This window comes from Mandrillus leucophaeus, unplaced genomic scaffold (assembly GCF_000951045.1).
Source record: "Mandrillus leucophaeus isolate KB7577 unplaced genomic scaffold, Mleu.le_1.0 Scaffold207, whole genome shotgun sequence".
Classification (NCBI taxonomy): domain Eukaryota; kingdom Metazoa; phylum Chordata; class Mammalia; order Primates; family Cercopithecidae; genus Mandrillus; species Mandrillus leucophaeus.
In genome coordinates this window covers 2,294,245-2,315,468 of record NW_012102110.1, presented here as the reverse complement: position 1 = coordinate 2,315,468, position 21,224 = coordinate 2,294,245, and the positions used below count along the sequence as shown (strand labels likewise).

The window sequence follows — 21,224 nt, the reverse complement described above, 5'->3', positions numbered from 1 at the left end:
CACTCCAGCCTGGGTGACAGAGCGAGACTCTGTCTCAAAAAAAAAAAAAAAAAAGAAAAAGAAAAAGAAAAAACAAAAAACAAAAAAAAGAGAATAAATATTAATATATAAGCAATAAAACAAGGACCTTCAAATAGCATCTTCTTTATGGACTCCATATTATGGATTTGGAACTAATGAAGCAGATTTTACTCTCCTAAGAAATGGTTTGGTGACAGAAATGAGACTGAAGAACAAAGGATTCTTAAAAACTGATTTAACTATTAAAGTAAACTTCTCCTAACACATATTACTTAATAATTTTGTCAGTTTGAATTTATTTAAAATATTATATTTTGACACATAATAGACCAAATGTCCATAATCTTTAAAAAGTTTACAAATCAGTAAGAAAAACAGATCTCATAACAGATAACAAGTATATAAAAGATGCTCAGTCTCACTAACAATAGGATAAAAACAAAAAACTGATCTTCAAATGTTTATTAGATTGAAAAGACTTTTATGTATATGAGAATGGTAAGAGTTCAGGAAAACAGGCATTACTGACAGGAGTCTGAAGTGGTTTTTACACATAAAAAAGATATTGTAAACTTTTTACTAAATATAACACATATACAGGAAAGTTGAAAATCATAAGGTAAAAAGCTCAATGAATTTTCGCAAACAAAACAGGTCCATATAATCAGCACCAGTATTTAGAAACAGTATAACCAGATTTCCTGAAGTCTCCTAAGTGCCCCATTCCCATCATTACTGTTCCTTTTAAAGGAAACCATTATTCTGACTTCTGATATCATGAATTAATTTTGCCTGCTTGTGAACTTTAATTAAGTGGCATAATACATTATATTTTTTTGTGTCTAGCTTCTTTAGCTCAAAATTATGTTTGTAAGATTCATCCATGTTGTACTTGGCTGTAGTTTATTCATCCTTTCTGCTGCAGAGTATTACTTGGTATAAATATATTAATATTTATCCATTCTACTGTTGGTGGACATTGGGTTGTCAACATTTTTGATTACTAATATTAGGCTACTATCCACATTTGTGTATGTCTTTTGGCGAACTATGTACATACTTATGTTGGATATATCCCTAGAAGAAGAGCTGCTGGACCTCAGTATGTGCATAATGTTCTGCTTTAATAGATACTCTCAAACTGAAGATCTATTTGTGGTTTTCCAAAGTGGCTGTATAAATTTACACTCCCACCCATAGTGTAAAGTTCCAGTAAAATATATTTTTGAAAAGATATAAAATAATACAAGCTTTGACTCAGCAATTTAACTTTTTAAAAAATGTATATTATAGAAAAATTTAAATATGTAAATACATAAACTTTTTTTCACTGCACAACTGTAATTGAGACATATTGGAAATAATCTAAATACTCATATAGAAAGAATAGGTTAAATAAATTATGCCACATCCATACAACGAAATACTTATGCAGCCATTAAAAAGGATATGAATGATCCATAAACAACCACATGAAAGATATCACCATTATACTGCTTAATCAAAAACACAGGCTAAAGAATAATTCATAGAATAAAACTATATATGCATAGAAAGGGTTTGGAAAGATGGACATTAAATTATGACTAACAATTTTTAAAATAATGATGTAACAATTGTATACTTCTACTTTCATAATAAAAAGATGTTTACTTTTTCATCAACTAAAATGGTATACTTTAAGTTACACAGACTTACTTAAAAAAGTGTTTTAAAAACTTTTTTCTATGCTAAGTATATCAAAGAAAAAGGAATCTCCACATACATTTTTAAGTTAGATACAGTTAGAAACTCCCAGAAAAGCTGACATGTTTAGTTTACTCTATCTCTTTCTGATTGGGAGGTGAGAATGGGAAGGGTAGAGAGGTCAAATATTCTCGAAAGAGACATACTTAAGACACATAGGCTTGGATCTCTCTATCATGTTTCTGAATGGAAGAAAAAGGAACAATGAATCAGTTACAAATATGTGATTAGCAAGAAACTAATAAAGAAAAAACTCTTTTGCTAAGAAAGTAGAGTTATAGGTAGTAGAAGAAATAACTGTGTTGCTAAGCCAAAGGACATAAGAGCTATAAATGGGAAAAAATTATGCAACAAGAATTTAGATGGCAGCTCAAACCAATTATTTTATCACTCAGGCTGGAGTGCAGTGGCGGGATCTCAGACTACAGGCCTCCACCACGTCTGGCTAATTTTTGTATTTTTGGTAGAGATGGGGTTTCACCATGTTGGCCAGGCTGGTCTCGGACTCCTGACCTCAAGTGATCCACCCACCTCAGCTTCCCAAAGTGCTGGGATTACAGGTATGAATAACCGTGCCCAGCTTCAAATCATTTAAAACAAGATGTATGGACAAAATTAAGGCTGTATTAGTAAATGAGGTAGTAATAATTATGAATAAATGAGAACTGTATCAAAGCATAAATGTTCATTTAAAAAATATGCTCTAGGCCAGGAACGGTGGCTCACCCCAGTAATCCCAGCTACTCGGGAGTCTGAGGCAGGAGGGCTGCTTGAGCCCAGGAGTTCAAGATCAGCCTGGTCAACACAGTAAGCCCATCTCTAAAAAAAGGTGAAAAAAATTAGCTGGGCATGGTGGTACACACCTGTAGTCCCTGCTATTTGGGAGGCTGAGGTGGGAGGATGGCTTGAGCCCAGTAGTTCCAGGATGCAGTGAGTTAAGATCATGTCATGTATTCCAGCCTGGGTAACAAAACAAGGATCTATCTCTCAAAACAACAACAAAAACCAAAACTCAAGAAATCTATGGGCCAATTAATACAAATAATAGAAAAGGAATGTGGCTGGATACATAATCATATACAAGTTAACTGCATTTCTAAATATCAGCAAGGGACAATTAGCCTAAATTTTAAAAAGAAGGCATTTATAACAGCAACCAAAAGTGTCTTTAAGTTACAAAAAATATGTGTAAAACTTGTTCACAGAAAAATAAAATGTTACTGAAAGATATTTTCTAAAAGGCCTAGGCTGAGCATAGCAGTTCACACCTATAATCCCAGCAGTTTGGGAGGCTAAGACAGGAGGATCCCTTGAGCTCAGGAGTTTGAAACCAGGCTGGGCAACATAGTGAGACCCCATCTCCACGAAAAAATCAAAAAAATAAGCCAGGAGTGGTGGCACACATCTGTGGTCCCAGCTACTCAGGAAGCTGAGGTGGGAGGATTGCCTGAGCCCAGGAGGTCGAAACTGCAGTGAGCCGTGATCATGCCACTGCACTCCAGCCTGGGCGACAGAGCAAGACCCTGTCTCAAGGAAAAAAGAAAAAAAGGCCTAAATAATTGTAGATATAACATTGTACAGTAAAGATAAACAATTTTCACCCAAATTTATTTTACAAATTTATTACAACTATAAGCATATTCTGATGACTTATTTGTAGAACTTAATAAAATCAACCAAAGGACAAAGAATAGCCAAGATCCTTCTAAAAATGAATAAAGAGAAAGAAGGGTCTTGCCTTAGCGGCCATTAAGATTTATTACAAAGCTATAATAATTACAAAAGTATGATACTGATAGAGAGACAAATTGTCTGATGAAACAAAACAGCCTAGAAACAGATTTGTGTTATATAAATCTTTGTAATATGACATACGTGGGATAGCAGATCACTGGGAAAATTAACCATTTCATAAATGAACAGGGGAAAAACTGGCTATCTAAATGGGGCAGGGAAAAGTTACACATATACATCATAAACAAAAATCATTCCCAAATAAATTAGTAACTTAAATGTCAAAAGTAAAACTTCAAAAGGAAATATAGATAAATTTTAAAATTCCAGATAAGGACTTTGTAAATAAAAGAAAGTGATAAGCATAAAAGATCGATAAAACTTAACTATGTGAAAATTAAAAATGGTTCATCAAGAAACAGCCTAAAAACAGTGAAAAACATCATAAAATAGAAAAAATATTTGTACACTAATACATGATAGTGGATTAGTATCAAAAATGCATTAAGAATTCTTATAAATCAATAAGGAAAAGAAAAACAACTCAATTAAAACAACCCAGTAGAAAACCAGATCAGGACCGGGTGCAGTGCTCACGCCTGTAATCCCAGCACTTTGGGAGGCTGAGGCAGGTGGATCACTTGAGATTTAGGAGTTCGACACCAGCCTGGCTAACACAGTGAAGCCCCATCTCTACTAAAAATACAAAAATTAGCCGGGTGTGGTGGCATGCACCTGTAATCCCAGCTACCTGGGAGGCTGAGGCAGGAGAATCACTTGAACCTGGGAGGTGGAAGTTGCAGTGTGCTGAGATCGTGCCACTACACTCCAGTCTGGTGACAGAGCGAGACTCCATCTCAAAAACAAACAAACAAACAAACAGATCAAGAGATCAGGCTGAAAAACAAGAGATGCATAATCTTCTTTGTAAATTGGGCAACGAACATCAAGACCACGAGATATTACTGTACACCAAATCAATTAGAAAAATCAAGATATGTGACAAGAATCAGTGATGTGAATAAACATGATTTTTAAAAAATACTGTTATATATTGTATTTAATTTACACTCCCACTTTGGAGAACAATTTTAAATTATTTTGTAAATGGTCCATTCCTAGGTATATACCCAAGAAAAACTTCGTTATCAGGAGAAATATTTGAGAATGCTCAAAGCGGCACTGTTAATACCAAAAACTAGAAACAACCTAAATGTCCATTAACAGAAAAATGGATAAACTGTGGTTTAGTCAAACTTATTATTAGATAGCAGTAAAAATGACTGGGCAAGAGCTACATATAACATGGATGAATCATAGTAAGATAATATCTGAGAAAAAAAAAAAGCCCCAGTCTTGTATACAGTATGACATCACTTTTATTTAAAGTTCAAAAGTGGGTAAAAATTTATGTTTATATGTTTATGTTTTGTTTTGTAAAGCAAGGCATGATAACCATAACATTCACACACTGGTTACCACTGGTGTGGTAGGCAGATGGACAAAATAGGGTGAACAGGTAGATTTTAAGTTACAGCGAGTTTTTTAGTTCTTGGATTGGTTGGTGGGCTCGTGGGTATCTAAAGAAAGAAAAGGAACCAAGTATGAACTAACAATAATAGTGTGTCATAAACCAAGAATTATAAAAATACAATTCTCCCCTTCCTCAGGTTAGATGAGGGGGTCCTTAATACTCTCAAAGCCCTGCAAAGCTCTGTCAATGCAATTACTGTATTATAACTATGTATATGTGTCTGTGTATCCCACTGGACTGAGAGTTCAAGGAGGGTAGGCGTTGTGTTATCATTATCACCAGCACCCATCAGAGTATCTAGCACATAAGAGGTTTATTGAAGTAACAAAATAATAGGTAAAAAATTGATTATCCAGCAATTTCAAAGTAATAACAAAACAGCTCAAAGTATCAATTATTATTCTATTTGGAAGAAACATTAATGGAGAAAAAGACAGTAAATCTGAAGGATGTACAACTAACCTAAGAAAATAAAACGTAGACTCCTGACTTTGTATTTTACTATTGCATATTCCAGGAAATCTGGAATCTTGGAGATAACTCCAAGGTTAAAGTATGAAGTTACATGAAACAGTCTATAAACCCCTTTTAAAAGTACTAGTCACATTTAGTAAAAAACTAGGCTAAAATAAGGAGAAATTCACTAAAGAGCACTAAAAAATGAATTACTTTGCATACCATTTTCAAGATGGTAAACCCTTTCATAAAACACCATTACACATAGGTAGAAGGGCACAAATTAACTGATATTATAGGTATGAGTAAAATACCTTACAAGAGAACAAAGACTTTTTAGGGTGGGAAAAACAGCATAATCAAAGATTAGGAGAGGATAGACCAGGAATGAAATGACTTAAGTAATTCAGTTACCAAACAAGGTTATTATATAAAGGATACTGTACTATGGATAGAATACAAGAACATGACTAGAATTATAGCAGGCGAATTTTGAATAAATTTGTAGAAAGAAATTATTTGCTGTGCAAAACACACAGTGAAACACTAAAGGGAAATAAAAGCTTCTCCTAGTCCAGGTTTCTAAGGAACTCAATACTTGTCTAGAATGTAGTTAGAATAATCTGGAAGCAGAGCACTTCTCAAACTTGGGATTTTTGTAGGTATTCCACAAAATAGGCTTATGATAAAGTAAGTGTGGAAAATGATATACTAAACAAAGCTTAAAGAGGTTTCTTTGCTGCAAGTCTTCTCAGAGGCTTTATTATGCCACAAGTTCTTGTGAATCTCACAAAGATGTATACACAATGTAGTATTTCCCAAATTTTGTGACCACATTATAGAGCATCAGAACACTTTGGACAACAGTGACCTTCATCTTCTTAATTTTGTAATTAAATTATTCCACTCAAAAATAAATTGAGTGTGAATTTATTATAAAAAACTTGAGCTTGATTTTTTTCAATTCAAAGACTGAAGATCTAGGTTCTTATAAACATAGGAAAGCTATCCTCACCACCATCTCCTTCAATAGAAGAGTCTCTGCAACAATTATTACATTTCTATGTCTCTACTTTCACAGTAACTATAAAACTTTGCTATAAGAATTAAAGTTGCTATGGGTATGTGTTAAAGATGCATTCTCCAGGCATAAATAAGAAAAAGGATATTAAAAGAATAGATTAAATTCCATGTATTTATGGTTCATTGGAAATGCTCATTATAATTCTGAATACACTGTTCTTCAGTATATCAAGTTAAAAACCCCATCTCTACTAAAAATACAAAAAATTAGCTGGGCATGGTGGTGCATGCCTGTAGTCCCAGCTACTTGGGAGGCTGAGGCAGGAGAACTGCTTGAACCCGGCAGGCAGAGGTTGCAGTGAGCCGAGATTGCACCACCGCACTCCAGCCTGGGCGACAGAGCAAGATTTCACCTCAAAAAAAAACAAAAACAAAACCAAAAACAAAAACCCAGTAAGTTCTTTTAATTTACACTATGTATACATTTTTCTTATATTAGCTTAGCAGTTCTTAGAAAAGAAAACCTCATTAATTTGAATCTTCTTATATACAACCTGTGATTATTCAGCCAGGGTGAAGTTAAAATTTTCATTTAAATTATAAATTTTAAAATGTTTGCAGTCCAATTGAATGCTATAAATAAGAGTCTAGAAAAAAGTTATTAAAAGATAAACATTTTAAGTGCTTTAAAACACACACTTGGTTTATAGTAAAAACTATGTGCTATGGTTTGCATGTCCCCTCCAAAACTCATGGTGAAACTTAATTCCCAATGTGGCAGTATTGAGCGGTGGGGTCTTTAAAAGGTGATTGGATCATGAGGGCTCTGCTCTCAAGAATGAATTAATCTACTTATAGATTAACAGATTATCATGGCAGTGGGGACTGGTGGCTTTATAAGAAGAGGAAGAGAAGCCTGAGCTTAGCCTTCTCATCATGTGATCTCCTGTGCCAGCTCGGGACTCTGCAGAGTCCTTGCTAGCAAGAAGGCTCTGTGGCCCTGCTACCTTGGATTTCCCAGCCTCCGTAACTGTAAAAAATGCATTTCTTTTATTAATTACCCAGAAGATTTCTATCATAAGCAACAGGAAATGAACTAAGATACTATTAATATATCAGCATTGTCTAGCTTTATCAACAAAAAAGGTCTATATGTTAGAACTTCTGTCACTTCAACACGTATCTTTACAAGCATCTGAAATAAGTGAGGGAGATAGGTTGCTAGACAGTATCTTGCTGTTTCCGCTCTTTTGTGGGGGCAAGAAACTGGATTCTTTGCCTTACAATGTATTAGTAAACAAAAGTAAGGGATAGCAGGTCTGATGCTGCTATCTTTAGAAGGGTCTGCTTATAAGGCTGGCCCTTGGCTGGTGTCTGAGAACTTGACTTTTGGCATGTTACGTTGCTCTGCCTGCCTGGGATACAACCCTGCGGGGCCAGCTTGCGTAAACTGCAAAAGTAACATGATTTGTGGTGAACACCTACTTTCCTTCTGGGTCTGGAATTCAGGTGACTGTGGTTAGGCACACAGGCAGAGGTGTCTACATAACCAGCCCCCAGTAAACACCCTGGATTTTGAGTTATAAGCAGGCTTCACTAGGGCAGAAAAACTACACAAGTATTACTGTATTTTATTGGGAAGGGAGGTGCACATTCTGAAAGAGAGAACAGTGGAACATTGTGCCTGGATTCTTCCACTCTGTCTGATCTTTTTTCCTTGCCATAATAAATTATAGCCATGATTGAAGTGTAGCAAGCAATCAAATGTGTGGAGAGGCCGTGGGACCCCTGAAACAGTAATTCACTGGTTTCTCATTCAAGTTTCAGGAAGCAGAGAAAAAAAGCAAAAACCCGTATCATGCAGGGAGATACGAATAAAAATTTAGTTAGCTAGAGTTTTTGACAAAAAGGTGTCTTTGCCAACTTTTATTTCTGTGTGCCTGTATGTATTACACTGTCCTTAAAAGTGCTTACATTCTTATATATGAAAACATACAAATATACAATGAACTCTGACAGGTAGTACAGTAGGTGTATATAAGGGCCCATATTTTTGATTAGGGAATATATGGGCCAGGAAAAGTAGCTTAAGATGATGTTGAAAGATGAGGTGACCCAAATGATGGTAACAGTGATGGGAGGTCTTTTCTGTTAGAAGGCTCAGAGTATGTAAAGACACACTGGCTTAAGGCAGTATAATGTATTCAGAGAACTCCAATAGTCCTCTGAATGTATCCAGTGACACTCCAAGTATGGCAATGTAGAGAGCATGACCAATTTTTGGCAGCAGCTATAAGAAGAAGTGCCCTACATACCAGGCAAGGAAGCTGGGTTTGTCTCTTCTTTATATCATAAACAATGGAGAAATACTGAAAGCAGGAGTAGAAAGAGTTGGAGAACTCCCTCAATAGACCAGGAAAGAGGTGATGAGGTAATAAAAGTAGGGGATGACTACCACTTTATTTACTATTCAAAGAAATATGGCACCTATCATTCAGAATCTTAGCAGATTACAGTAAATCACATTCCCCAAACACTGTAAGACAGTCCCTAATGAAGACTAGTCATAATGGACAGTAGATATAAACATCTGTGATAATTTTATTTTTTTAATTTTGTCTATCTTAAGCAGTTTACATTCTTTGAACATCTCCAATTGCTAAAAGGAGAAGCAGGAAAATACTGCCTTATAATTAGAAGCTTCCACCAGATAATCTCTACATAAGAAATAAATGAGGTAGAGAAGAATGAGTCTCACCTCATTCACTCTATATGGAAGTAACTGTTACATTTTCTGCTTTACCATTGTTTATCAGTTCATGATAATCTCCACGTTAGTGTTTTAGCTTTTCTAAAACTCAAAGCATCATGATACTTTATAGTTGCAATTTTCATTATGAAAGCAGAAACCAGCTTTGTGTACTTGGGATAAAAAGTATAAATCAGCATATCAAAAAACTCTAAAGCAAATTCCATTTTATTGTCATATAATTAATTAGAAACTGATAACTAGGCCAGGTGCGCTGGCTCATGCCTGTAATCCCAGCACTTTTGGGAGGCCAACATGGGCAGATCACTTGATGTCAGTAGTTCAAGACCAGCCTGACTAACATGGTGACCAACCCTGTCTCTACTAAAAATACAAAAATTAGCTGGGCCCGGTGGTGGGCGCCTGTAATCCCAGATACTCAGGAGGCTGAGGCAGGAGAATCACTTGAACTCTGGAGGCGGAGGCTGTAGTGGGCTGGGATTGTGCCACTGCACTACAGCCCGGGCAACAGAGCAAGTATACACCTTGGAAAAAAAAAAAAAGAAAGTGATAACTAGTAATAATTTGAAAAAGTTACTTCAAATATACCTTAATGTTAAAACAGGCTAGAAACAACAACACAAAAATAAAACAAGTTTGAGAAGCAAAAACAAATTTGAGACTTGTAGTTGAGAATTCTCCTGAGAATGAACCATAACCAGAAATTTCCATACATCTATTATATTTTTTGGCTTATTTCATGACTTCTGCATTTTTCATTGGGAACTCTACAAACTTTACATTTCTGATTGTTGCTGTATGTTTCATGTTCAACTCTGTTTTAGAAACTGATGTAAATAACAGATACATCCCTCTAGAGTTAAGTACAAGGTTGCTTTTGTCAGCAAACCAGGTTTTGAGTAGGTGATTGATGTGATTGAGGTTCACTTTAAAGATCTACCCAAAAATATGCCCCATTGTCAGAATTAGAGAAGTGCTTGAGGATTATATATCATCTTGATGTGACACTATTTCTAAACTATTTATAAGGAAACAACTTTCTTTCAAAAATCAGAAACCTATACACAGATTTAGACTTAAGTACATTTTTAGTTATTGAGCTCAAGGAAAAGGAGCATATATGAATAACAAAAAGTTGATCATTGTTATCCCAATCAAATTAAAAAACCATAAATTGCATTCTTCAACAAAATATCCAAAAAGAGTAACTGATATTTAAAGTACATCATTTCAGATTATAGTTACTTTGTCATATGACACATTTGAAGTGAACATCAGTTATATCTGCACACAGGAAATTTCTTTTCATTCTATCCCCATGCAGTGCATGCAGCTAAATATAGTTTGTGGAAAGCGACCTGCTTTACAATGCTTAGCACTTAGAGTTCAGTAAGTTCAAAGGAAGTATTAACTGTTAATAAGAAAGGTGGTTAGCTGTGGCAAAAGAGGACCTGGCAAATCCATCATAGAAAAAAATAATGAAGGAATATACTGAATTACCTCATTATTCTATCACCTATTGTTGTTCCTCTGATATTAAATCTAGTGAAGGGAACACAATAACTGAAATCACTTACAAAGACTTCAAAGAACCAAATATTTAAAGCATTAAGGTCACCTTTTTAAATCATCAATCATCTCAATTTTAAAAAAACTTTTGTTTCCCTTTGTGACTTAGGACATTAAGCAAGGAATATGTCAGTCAACTAAATGTATATGAAGAAATTAAGCGAACAGAAACACTCATTGAAGATAAAATAGAAGGAAGACATTGCACTTAATCCCTTTTATCTTTTAAATAAATCAGAACCCAATCCTGTCACAGTATGGGAAACTGCACTGGCTTATTACGAATACCATCCACGGGAACACCTATACGCTCCTCAAAGCTGAGGAGCTCTTTGGAAAATAACTAATGAAGCCCTAAGCTGACTCACTTGGCCTAACCACAAGACTATATAACAAATAAACAAAGAATAACATGGTTTTTAACTTCCTAGGAGTCCAGTTCTTTCTCTTTGACTATTTCTTGTCTCTCTGCAATTTTCTTTAATAAAGAGTAAACTGCAATAATGAGAAACACGGAAAGCGTGGTTATAATGATGACTGAATAAATGCTGCCAAATTTACAGTACAAGGAATTTTGGCTTTAAAAGTGAGGGCTATGCTCCATGGTCCAGAGTAGGTATATGGAACCAAATTTCTATGAAAATAATACTTCTAAAACTTATTACAGGGCAATACAGGGTTAATATTATCACTCTTTAGGGAAAAAATTATTAGATCATCCTAACTGAGGATATAATTAAAAACTATTCAAGAGACTATGTGAGGACTTATTCAGGAAGCTTTCTTAGATGCTTGTCTTCTTCAGAGAGTAATTTAGGTTTTCTCTTGAGTTTAGAAACAGTAAGAGCTACCAACCAGGCCATCAAATAATTTACAACAGATTTGGCATTGTAAAAGAAAAAAAAAAAAATTATATGGGCCAGGCACAGTGGCTCACACCTGTAATCCCAGCACTTTGGGAGGCCGAGGCAGGCAGATCACGAGGTCAGAAGATCGAGACCATCCTGGCTAACACAGTGAAAACCTGTCTCTACTAAAAATACAAAAAATTAGCTGGGCGTGGTGGTGGGTGCCTGTAGTCCCAGCTAATTGGGAGGCTGAGGCAGGAGAATGGCATGAACCTGGGAGGTGGAGCTTGCAGTGAGCCAAGATTGCGCCACTGCACTCCAGCCTGGGTGACAGAGGAAGACTCCATCTCAAAAAAAGAAAAAAAAGAAAAACTTACATGAAGATTATCTAAACAGAGAACTCAACTACACTCTTTTCATTCCAAGGGCATATATATATGTTTCTTAACCCAGTATATGGCCAGGCACGGTGGCTCATGCCTGCAGTCCCCCAGCACTTTGGGTGGCTGAGGCTTGAGGCCAGGAGTTCAAGACCAGCCTGGTCAACATAGTGAGACTGCCTCTTCTAAAACTAAAAAAAATAAATAAATAAAGAGTGCAGCAACATGCATCTGTAATCCCAGCTACTTGGGAGACTGAGGGAGCAGGATCGCTTGAGCCCAGGAGTATGAGGCTGCAGTGAGCTATGACTGTACCACTGCACTCCAGCCTGGGCAACAGGGCAAAACCCTGTCTCAAAAAATAAAACAAAATGAAATAAATAAATACAGTATATAAAATCACTAAGAGATACACACACTATTTTTTTGTTTTGTTTTGCTTTTTTCCTAAGTCAGACTTATTTTTGACATTAGGACTAATTTTATTTTTTTAAACACCATGACTAGAGAACATACATTTCTTTATGTCTTTTTTCAATTTATTTCCCATTTACTGTTCTATGTTCTTGCCTTACACAAAGTTACAGGGAACCCAAATATGTGGAGATTCATATATTTCATTGTTTTAAACTCTGGATTTCTGCCAGCAGAGGTATTTTACCACAGACTATAGTTTGACTTCTCTCTATAATACTGATTACTACAGAGCAGGTATTTGCAAGCTATGACTCTTGGGCTAGATCTCTGCCAAATGCCAATTTTTGAAATGAACCTTAGGCTAAGAAAAGTTTTTACATTTTTAAATGTAATATTTTAAATGGTCATATAGGTACCTACCGTAATGGTCTCCATTTTGTCTCCTGGCCAACAAAGTCTAACATACTTATGGCTCTTTAGGAGTAAGTCTGCTGCTCTGCTATAGACTCCCAGTTACATTTATATAGACTTGCTGTAGTTAATGAGAAGAGCATTCCATTTAAAAATATCTATGTTAGTTGTTAAGGTCTTCATTTTCTAAGACATTTCCTTCTCATGCTTGATCTCAGCCCAAAAATGAAAACCTGGGTCATTTATTTAACCAAATTATAAGAAAGCAAATTTTTTTTAAAAATCATTACTCTGTATTGCAAGGAACTGTTCTGATATTTTTAGTAAATGTGTGTCAGAAATGACTTACTATAAAGCTTTTTAAAGTTTCATTTTAAAAATTAAATTTGGGACAAAAACTATATAGTTCTTTATATAAAGTACAGAATAAGTATACACTTTTATAATATTTAATTTTAGGACCATTTCTCCACTCCAACTAAACTAATATTGACTGGGCTTTGCAAATGGCAGCATGGAGGGAACTTTAAGACATACATCCTTTTAGGTGGGCCTTTCATCCATGTGTGCAATGTATCCTTGGAGTCTAGGAACCAAATATGATTTTTACAACAGAGCTTCACAACCCTTAGTCTCTTAGGAAACAGAAATTCTCCAAAATCATATGCCTAATTACAAGCTGGTAAGTGATTCTTTTCATGTTCTTAAGAAGCAAAATCTCTTAAACTTTCTCTTTTTAGAATAAAAGTCAAATAAATTGAGAAGTAAGATAAACTGGCAGGAGTGTCAATGATGAAGAGCCCTTAGAAAGGTGCAGAAATATTAAAAGTACACTTTTTTACAGTTGTTCAAGATAAATCAGGATGGTACCAATAAAGTTAACAATTATAAAAAATGAGATAAAAGTCAGAGGAAATATTTACACCATTTACAAATTTTTTGGTAAAGAGCTAGAAAATAATACAAATCTCAAAGGAAAATTAATGTAATTGTTACTCTAATCACTTTCTAGTTACCTCAGTATACACATCTTTATACATACACATACACACACACACACACACACACATAATTGTATTTACTTTCATATATTAAATGTGTTCTATGTTCCTATAAGTGGCTTGGGTATTCTCTTCTTCATAAATAATTAAGTTTCTTGAAGGATAAGAATTTTATCATTCTTCTGTTACTCTTCAGGAAGTTTACTACTGTATCTCACAAAACAAAATACCATGTAGGACCAACATAGGCTAAATACTCAAATGAGTGTACAGAATATTAAATAATCTTTAATTTTTAAAAAGCAGGGAACTAAATATGATCCCAGAGTGGTTTCAAATCCGGATCTAATCCTGAGAGTATGAATTCAAGAGTATATGCATGAAGTGGGATCAATTCCAGGCTGTTTGTTGTCACTGATTATCTCTCTTCTAAAAGATTCTGCTGGTCCAGTTCAGCACCTGAGTTTCCTTGGGTCAATGAGGTTACTGGGAACCAACTTTGTGACAGATCTAAACACTAAAAGAATCCCTAAAACATATAAATCATCTAAGGATTACGAAGATGATAAAGCTCTATAGAAAGATTACAGTTTCTGTATTCTCCAGGACCCACCCTCCCTCAAATCCTTCTTTCTCATTAATGTTACAGTACTGTGTTTCAAAAAACAAAACTCCTTAGGTCTAGAATACAAAAACCCTTTGCTTAGCACCTAAGTTTCCTCAGCTATAAAGCAGGCTTGGTATTAGTGTTATAAGTAGCCTGCACAGAAGCTGCTAAATAGTTATGATTTTCTCAAAGTGTCTAATATCCATAAAAAACATTACTAGAAACTGGGCACTTAAATTTTATTTTCAATTATGACCTCAGTATCATGTTCTACTACTTAAATATAGAAAAATAAGACATTAGCTCATTTATATAAATGGAAGGCCATAAAGGTACAAGCTTAAATTATAGAATCTAGCTCTCAACCCTGGGTTTTGGAAATTATCAGTTTGATTTTCAAATTGTGCTAAGCTTGCTAATCTCATCTGCATATATAAAGTGGTAATAACATTCTAAGGAACTCCCTCTGGGTATGGAAAGAAATAGAACCAAGGCTTACTTGCCTAAAATATATATTAAGAATGTTCAAGATTAATGTGTACAGGTAAAGAGAAGATGTCTGATTAATCTCTAAGTATAAATATGGGAGGAAATTCTTGGTTCGTATCTACAAAAAAAGTACCATGGCAAAGTAAACATTTCCCAAATATGACTAAAGGAAGAAACATACCCTTTCATAGTTAAGAAAAGGCAGTTCCCTTGAACTGCAAGCTATCCTCTTCAGGATTTTTGCCTGTTTTCTGTCAGTCTGTACCCCTAGAGTCATTTTTACTATAATTCTTTTAAAAATTAAAGGGGCCTCATAGACTATCTTGATTGTTTAATACAGCTATCATTTAATTAGTGCTATTAATATGAGCCACGTCACATCATGATTGACTGATAGATATGTTTTTAAATTCTTGCAATAATTTTAGATAATCATAACCCTATTTTATAGATAAGGAAACTGAATCTTTAAGAGTCATTAAGTAATTTGAATGAAAAAACATTGCTGGTAGGTGGTGAAACCAGTACTCAAACCCGTCATTATGTTCTTGACTATAAGTGGTAAATTAATCTTTCATTATATTTTTCAGTTGACAGATACTTTAGCGTATCTTATAAACAGCAATATATTGAGCATATAAAACGTGATTTCAAATAGAATCTCACTCCTTTGTAAACTAGGATTTTAAGATTAAAACTAGGTTCTCTGAAAGAAGACAGAACTTACAATGAGATATCATAGCACTAATAACAGAAATAGTTTTCCATAAGTATGAAATGCAGTATACTTTAAAAATTTATTTTATCTCCCACAAAAGAAAATATATCCTTGTGATCACATAAAATATAGAAAAACTATATAAACATGTTGGCAATTCAATTTTTTATTGCTGCTACAGTATTTATTTAGTGTAATTCTTCATTTTCTAAATTCAGTCACTAAGTTTAGTAGAAATCAAAGAAAAACAGTGTTTCCAAACACAGAACTACTAACACACTACCTTAATCCAGGGTCAATAGAAAAGCAGGAAAAAATTAACATTAAAACCAAAGCAAAACTGATAGAGGCCTGGATATCTACAAGATAATCTGAGAGCTAAGTATAACCTTGACTTCATAAATAACCTGTGGGTCATTCTTAACCTTGTTTTCTCTTGATGTGTAAATTCAGAAGCAGGTCTCAGTGCTAGAGATAAGGAGAATGAAGACTTTTTATTTCCCTATTAATGTACAGTGCTCAAAAAATATAATACTTAAAATCATTTACAGTGAACTGTAAAGTTTCTTTAGGTTTATACGAAAAAGACACTCTTAGAGGAAGCAACTGTCAAAAATGGAGAGATTCCCTTACATGACTTCAAACAAATCCTCGTGAAATACATTTTTTACAGTTCATGTTAATTAAAAATTTACCAACCTATCACCAGGTCCTGCTCGATACCTTGCACCTGGGATCAGGACTGGGTCATCATCACTGTCATCTGTGTCCTGAAGAGCAGAGTCCCTGGTGGATGTTTCTTCATGAGCTGAAGGCCCGACGGCTTCTGTTTGGAACTGAGGCTCAGGATTGGTGTTATTTTCATTGGTAGCACTCTCAGTGCTAGTCTGATCTGAAGTTTCTGGTTCCTTGGCTTTTTCAGATGAAGTAGATTCTTCTGGAACCCCACAAGAGCTATCAAGATTGAGGTCATTTCTTTCTCCTGAGTTGGAATCCGATGGCTTGGCTGTGAACTTATCTGATTGTGCTGTCAGAAAATAAAGTTGTATGTAACAGGTGGTAAAGTGGGCAATATTAATTATTTAACCTAACTTAAGAGCTGACAAACACATTCTACTATGACATCTAATTCCTCTATAAGGGGAGGAAAATTCCACAACACATTTGGACATGGTCTCTAACTCTAGAGAGATTAACACAGATTAAGGCTTTTAATTTTCTCATACAAAGCAATTATCTAAAGGGAGCAACTCACTTATATTGATATGGTTCTGAACTGGGTTTTCTGCAGATACTCCTTCCTGATATTTTGTCACATCCTCTGATGATTCTTCAGGAGTTTCTGTAAATAAACCAAATTACAGTCACCCCTTGGTATCCATGAGGTATTAGTTCTAAAATCGCTGAAAATACCAAAATCTGTAGATCCTCAAGTCCCTCATATATAATGGCATATTTGTATATAACCTATGCATACCCTTCCTTATACTGTAAATCATTTCTATATTACTTATAATACTTAATACAACGTAAATGCTATGTAAACGGTTACTACACTGTTATTTTTAAATCTGTGTTCCTTTTTATTGTCATATTGTTATTTTGGGAGAGAGTATTTCCATGGAATCTATGGGCATGTGGGGCCAAATGTACCATTAAATCCAGATTCTTTTAGAAAAGTAAACATCAACTTAATGCTCCAGCTTTCCTATGGATAAACGGTTCTTAACCCTTTCTGAGTCATAGGAACCTTTAACATTCAGCTAAAACCTCCCCTCAGTACAAGGCAAATATGTATTTGCACACAAAATTGTACAAACACTATCATGGATGGATGGGCCCACTGCTTCTTCCTAATGTCCAGGCATTGGGCTTCATTAACTCTATGTGCAGAATCTCTGCTTTAGACTATCCCTTACAGCTGAAATTACTTGATCCTGCATTTTACTAAGCTTCCCAAAATCTAAACTTAAAACTGAGCATTTTTCTGCCCCTCTATCACGTACTTGGTAAAATCTAAACTATTACGAACAAGTAGTCAAGCTAACCATACTATAAATTCTGTTTTGGCCATTGAAAATACTTAATTCTGGAATTTAACTGTCAGATGCATGAAGGATCGGTCTTTAACATTCCTTATTGGACATTTGCTTACCAGATAGCTGTCTTACACATATTTAATTTTAAACTCTGTTATACTAAGGTACTTAAACATTTATAAGAAATATAATCCATTTGTTCCTTCATGTATCAAGCATTTATTGAACATTTACTGTGTTCTAGTCTCTGTGCTAGACATTAAATTTCATGTCATTGTCTTATAAAAATATTCTACTAGAAAAGGGATCTGAAAAATCCCCTAAGTGGCACTTCAGGTATTAAATAGATTCACTCGTAACCTGTTTAGATTCTACTTCTTTTTCCCCCTCTATAAACCACACACACAATCAAAACAGATACAGCAGATTTCACTGCTAGGTATAAAAATGAAAAAGATTAATTCAAACTAACATCTATATCTCATCCATTTACAGTATGATGAATAATTATCCTGGCCACTGTGTCCACAAAGAGGACTGTGCTTCACTGTATCTCCTCATTTTAACTGCTTAAGGTCCCCATCTTTTGGATCTGCTATCTATCAGTTTTAACAGCTGGACTACAGAAGCAAAAGTAATTTATTAAAAACAAGAAACAAAAATACAGCATCGAAGGGAACAGAAAAGTAGGTAAACATCCAATGTTGGGGTTTTATAACAACAAAAGCAAAATAACATCTTACTTGTCTCACTGTCTCCTTCTGGGGGTTGCACTGAGCTCTGTGGGACCAAAGATTCCTCCTGACCCTCAGATTTGCAATGGCTCCCAATTCCTCTAGAACTTGACGCTATACTGCTCCTATCATCAAAACAAGATAAGTGATTCCACCAAAAAGTTAATAAATACAATCTTTTAGGATAATTTTTGTATTTTACAACTAGAGAGGTAGACCAAAAAATTCACAATACAAGTAAAATGTAGGATTTATTACTTTAATAGCATTTGTAAACATCATTTCAAACAAATCGAGATGACTATCACAACACACTTTACTCTTGAAAAAAAGATTTAAAAATATAAAGGGACTGCTTCTTCACTGTTTGGATCCTTCTATTATCTAGTATGTATTTCTACATGTCTCTGTATTGAGTTTTAAGTGAACTACATTGTCACCTTTCTTGTCTTCACTACAGGTGGTTCACCATATCCAAATCCTTAATGGTTACACAGATTTTTATGATACGCCCTTAGACTCTGTTATTCCAGGCTACTTTAAAAATTAATACTTGAACAAAAGCCTGGCCAGTTCTTTGATCTTTTGAACTGCTCCCTGTGGATCACTTCCAGTTCTGATCTGCTGTTCAGATATGGCAGGTGACTGAGCATCATAGTTCTGTAGAAGGACAGGGTAACATTTTCTGCTTCAGTTTTAATACTCACCTGATGATGACCATAGTTCTATTAGCATTTCTGGCTATAGCAGAATACAAGGCCAATTTTTAAAGAAATAATTTTCAATGAGTATTCTGTGACAAATCATGGCATATGTGTAAGAAGAGGACTGAATGAGAAAGAGGACATGTATAACAATCTGACTGAGATTTAAATTAAATTCATAGAAACACAACAATTCTTTAAGTTTAAAATAAATGTAAACAAGAAAAAAGTAAGATTTACAGTAACTTAAAAAAACACTAATTATAGACAAATACCAGTAACTCAATAAACAATACAAACTATCATGGACTTTTCGCCATGACAAAAACTCTTCTAGGCTGATTGCAGAAGTCAATTTGACTTAAAAAAAAAAAAGAGAGAGAGAGTACATATATAATATTATTTAAGTAAAACTGTATATTCATATGGGTGTATATATGCAGAGAAACATGTCAGGAAGGCTATGCACTTGTGTTGAGTGTCATGTCAGTAGGATTACCACAGGTAAATTTTTTACACTGAATTTTGTGTGTGTGTGTGTGTGTGTGTGAGATAAACCTGTATTTCTTTTAAATCAGAAAGGAATATACAGCTATTCTGGCAAAGAAAAGCTAATGTAGTATATATATATTTATTTTTTCCATTGAGAAAGCTATGATTCAGGCATGAATAAAACGCTCATTGTATACATTATGATAATTAAAATAAAAAAGGAACAGAGACATATTAGTGGAAAAGACACAGTAACCGAGTAAATATATTTAACATATGTTAATATGGCATTTTAAATCACACAGAAACAAAAAGATTGTTCAATAAATGGTAATGAGACAAGAAAACAGCCATGTGGTAAAACCAAAGCTATGGCTTCACATTATACTTTATGGGAAAATAAATTCTATAAGGAATATATAGTTTTTGATACCAAATTATAGAAAATATGAGAGGAATATAAGAAGAACCTTTTCCTTTAATTCTAGGATTAACAAGGCTTTCCCATGCATGCTATCACAGGCAGAAACCATAAGGCAAAACCACTGTAAGTAAACTGAAAAACAAACACCAAATTGGGAAAAATATTTGCAACAAATGAAAGACAAATGGTATAACCCTCATGTAATTCTATAATAAATAAATAGCTCTAATAATGCAATAAGAAAAAGATAAACACCATAGTAGAAAACTGGGCAAAGTATCTGAAAGACAATTTACAAAAGATGAGAACTGTAGCTAACAGTCACTGACGGCCTTCTCAGCTGCCAATCAAGGTGCTAGTAAGTGCTATGTACTTTCTCTGCATGATCTCATTAAATCTTCATACTAAACCTATGAAGTAGGTTCTATTAAATATGCCCATTTTCAAGGGAGAAAACTGAGATTTAGAGAGGTTCAAAAACTTGTCAATTTCAGTCCAAGCTCTTAGCATGTTCTGTTGCCTCATCTGTTACCAAAGAAAAAATAAAAGCAAGACACAATCCTGGTATAGATGAAAAAGACTGTATACTTTTTTTTTTAGTTCTGCCTGTTTGTTTGTTTGTTTTACAATGAATGTTGAATACTTGTATAATAATAAAAAATGCAAACTGCTTTTCTGACAAAGAAATAAGAAATTGATGAACGAGAATATAGTTCATGGTCAGTTTTTAGAGAAGGAAAAGTAGCATTCAAAAGAAGAATGGGACTAATGATTTTCTCTAAAAAAAAACCTCAAAAAGTATAGATAAGATTCTTCAGAAGACGCCAGCTCCTTGTATACAGAATCATGAGAATGGAAAAGACGTGATAAGCATGATGACCTACTGTCACCTTAATTATGTATTAAGAAAAAGGGCCACAAACATCACGATTTTTAAATGGTCAGGCACTAAGACTTATAAAGAAGTCCTACTGGCTGCACCTTCAAATATATATCTAGAATCCAATCACTTTTTTTTTTTAAACCACCTCCACTGCTCCCATTCTTGTCTAAGCCACCACCACCTCTAACCTTTCTTACTACCATAGCTTTTTAACTGTCCTTCTG

At 34.6% G+C, this 21,224-nt stretch overlaps 1 protein-coding gene across 1 annotated transcript in view; it reads right to left on the bottom strand.

Annotated features, from left to right (window-relative positions):
* The window catches only part of DCAF6 (DDB1 and CUL4 associated factor 6), a 156,847-nt gene that overhangs the window by 12,544 nt on the left and 123,079 nt on the right, over positions 1-21,224 (bottom strand). Inside the window, exons 12-14 of the mRNA XM_011979919.1 lie at positions 18,507-18,622; positions 16,980-17,066; positions 16,424-16,751 (exon numbers count right to left, since the gene is read on the bottom strand). Of these exons, the coding sequence (XP_011835309.1) occupies positions 16,424-16,751; positions 16,980-17,066; positions 18,507-18,622 (531 nt within the window). The remainder of the gene's footprint in view (positions 1-16,423; positions 16,752-16,979; positions 17,067-18,506; positions 18,623-21,224) is intronic.